This window comes from Mandrillus leucophaeus, unplaced genomic scaffold (assembly GCF_000951045.1).
Source record: "Mandrillus leucophaeus isolate KB7577 unplaced genomic scaffold, Mleu.le_1.0 Scaffold1370, whole genome shotgun sequence".
NCBI classification, from domain to species: domain Eukaryota; kingdom Metazoa; phylum Chordata; class Mammalia; order Primates; family Cercopithecidae; genus Mandrillus; species Mandrillus leucophaeus.
In genome coordinates, this window is record NW_012101333.1 from 263,733 (window position 1) to 266,796 (window position 3,064).

The window sequence follows — 3,064 nt, forward strand, 5'->3', positions numbered from 1 at the left end:
TTTTTTTTTTTTTTTTTTTTTTTTTTTTTGAGACAGAGTCCCACTTCGTCATCCAGGCTGGAGTGCAGTGGCACAGTCTTGGCTCACTGCAACCTCCACATCTGGGGTGCAAGTGATTCTTGTGCCTCAACCTCCTGAGTAGCTGGGATTACAGGTGCACACCACCATGCCCGGCTAATTTTTGTAATTTTTTAGTAGAGATGGAATTTCACCATGTTGGCCAGACTGGTCTCAAACTCCTGGCCACAAGTGATCCGCCTGCCTCAGCCTCCCAAAGTGCTGGGATTGCAGGCGTGAGCCACCACACCCAGCCTGAAATAAATACATTATCTTTGAATACTCACCGTGGCCTGAGGGTACTTAGTCCTCTTACTTGATAGGCATCTTCTTATCTATCTAGGTCCTTTTCTCCTTCTTATTTTTCTTCATCGTTGTCGTCGTCGTTGTCTTCTTCTTTTTTTTTTTTTCTTTTTTTGGATTGTACATGGGCTTGGGAGGCTGAGGAGAGCTGAAGCAAAGAAGTGAATCAGAAGGGGAAGGTCTCACTCCACAGGTGATGGCTATGGAAGCTGCAGTGGGATCTGAGCAGGCAGGAGCAGCAGGCTGGGGAAATTACTTCCACCCAAAGGTTCTGTATTGTTGGAGAAAGAGGAGACGTGAGCTTTAGCGCCAAGTCCCAGTTTGGGGGAGCAGCAACAGAGTTTTGAGTAGCACAAAGGAAAAGACCTAAGTATGAATGGAGTGTATTATTTTGACCAGGATTTCACCAGGAAAACTGTAATTGGATTACTGGACATCTACGGGTTTGAAGTCTTTGACAAGAATGGGTACGTTTTGTCATTACCTCCCTACCTGTCTTTTGCCCTTTTTTAAGGTTTCAGTCGAGATTTAAATCATTCGCTAATGTTACTAGATTGATTTTCCTGTCCCCAGAAAATCTCTAGATTTACATAGTTTCTAATTTACAGACCATCCTAGATGTCAACTAACCATAAAAATGCAAATATATTCTCACTTGACTCTTCTGATTTATTTAGTAAAATATTTTATTAATAAGGACTTTGTTTTTTCTTTATTAAAAAGCATCCCTAAAAAGAATATAATTTTTAAAAAATTGTTCTCTTCATGTAACTTTAGTTATTTAAATCTTTTGTATCTTTAGTTTTGAACAGTTCTGTATAAATTACTGCAATGAGAAACTCCAGCAACTGTTAATTGAGAGGACTCTAAAAGCAGAACAGGCAGAATATGAAATGGAAGGCATAGAGGTAAACATTTTGATGTTTTCTCCTCATCTGATTTCTTAATCTAGCTAAAGATTTTTAAAATTATTATTATTATTATTTTTAAGACAAGGTCTTACTCTGTCACCCAGGCTGGAGTACAGTGGCACAATCATGGCTTGTTGCAACCTCCACCTCCTGGGCTCAAGTGATCCTCCTGCCTCAGCCTTCTAAGTAGCTGGGACCACAGGCACATGCCACCGTGCCTGGCTAATTATTTTATTTTTTGTAGAGACAGGGTCTCTCTATGTTGCCCAGGCTGGTCTCGAACTCCTGGACTCAAGTGATCTTCCTGCCTCGACCTCCCAAAGTACTGGGATTACAGGTGTGAGCCACTGTGCCCAACCACTGAAGACATTTAATTGAAATATTATTTCATTGGAGATTTTCCTAATTAGTACTGAGGATTAATTTTTAGCCCTTCTCTGCTTATTTCCTGAGAAATTATTTTGATATTCAGAAAATATAATTTGTTTAAGGTTGAATATAAAAACTAGATTTTGAAAAAAGATGTCTTAGAAAACCAATTTAAAACCAACTTTTACGTTCATCTAAATATTTCTTGAAGAATTAATTTCTCTTTGTCATTTTAGTGGGAGCCAATTAAATATTTCAACAACAAGATCATCTGTGATTTGGTAGAAGAGAGACATAAAGGAATCATATCCATTCTGGTGAGAAAAATTAAGGTTGCATTAGAGCCTATTCACCCGGCATTTACAACTCTTGGAAGAACTTTTTCCCAGGCTTAAAAAGGGTTGAGCGGGGCCGGGTGCGGTGGCTCACGCCTGTAATCGCAACACTTTGGGAGGCCGAGGCAGGTGGATCACCTGAGGTTAGGAGTTAGAGAGCAACCTGACTAATATGGTGAAACCCTGTCTCTACTAAAAATACAAAAATTAGCCGGGCATGGTGGTGTACACCTGTAGTCCCAGCTACTTGGGAGGCTGAAACAGGAGAATTGCTTGAACCCGGGAAGCAGAGGTTGCAGTGAGCCGAGATCACACCACTGTACTCCAGCCTGGGCAACAGAGTGAGACTCCATCTCAGAAAAAAAGGTTGAGCCAGGGTAGTCTCTAACTCCTGGGCTCAAGCAATCCTCCCACATCAGCCTCCTGAGTAGCTGGAACTGCAGAGGTATACCACCACACCTGGCTAAATTTTAAATTTTTTGTAGAGAAAGGGTTTCACCATGCGGCCTAGGCTGGTCTCAAACTCCTGGGCTCAAGTCATCCTCCCACCTTGGCCTGTCAAAATGCCAGGATTATAGATGTGAACTGCTTCAGTCAACCACACCTGTAATTTTTAAGATGCCAACTAAATGGTATCATTCTTGAGGATGAAAAATAGGAAATAGAAAGATGAACTGAAGAAATATGAAAGCTTCGACTCAACTGGTTTTATGCCTTTCTTTCCATGAGGGCTTTTCTTCTACAACAAGAGTCTGTACACATGGTAATCGTGGTCAGTGATGACTGGTTTAGAGAAGATGAGGTTGGCATTAAGCTTGGTCATAGTAGCTGTGGAGTATCCTTGGGAAGACTTTGAGTCAGATGGTGGGAGAGTTGCCTTTTCATGGGATATTCAGGCCCTCTGGTTCCATGGTCCCCTTCTCAAATCTTAGAAGCCAAACACATGGATAAGCCCCTTTCTTCCCCGAGAATGTTCACCTGCACTTATATGAAATGACAGTCTTTTTTTTTTTTTTTTTTTTTGAGACGGAGTCTCGCTCTGTCGCCCAGGCTGGAGTGCAGTGGCGCGATCGGCTCACTGCAAGCTCC

General features: G+C 41.7%; 1 protein-coding gene across 1 annotated transcript in view; it reads left to right on the plus strand.

Moving 5' to 3' along the window:
* Nucleotides 1–3,064, plus strand: part of LOC105534648 (unconventional myosin-Ih) — a gene marked incomplete at its 3' end in the record, with an annotated part of 55,902 nt that overhangs the window by 21,160 nt on the left and 31,678 nt on the right. Inside the window, exons 9-11 of the mRNA XM_011973421.1 lie at nt 760–827; nt 1,163–1,268; nt 1,877–1,957. Coding sequence (XP_011828811.1) covers nt 760–827; nt 1,163–1,268; nt 1,877–1,957 — 255 coding nt within the window. The remainder of the gene's footprint in view (nt 1–759; nt 828–1,162; nt 1,269–1,876; nt 1,958–3,064) is intronic.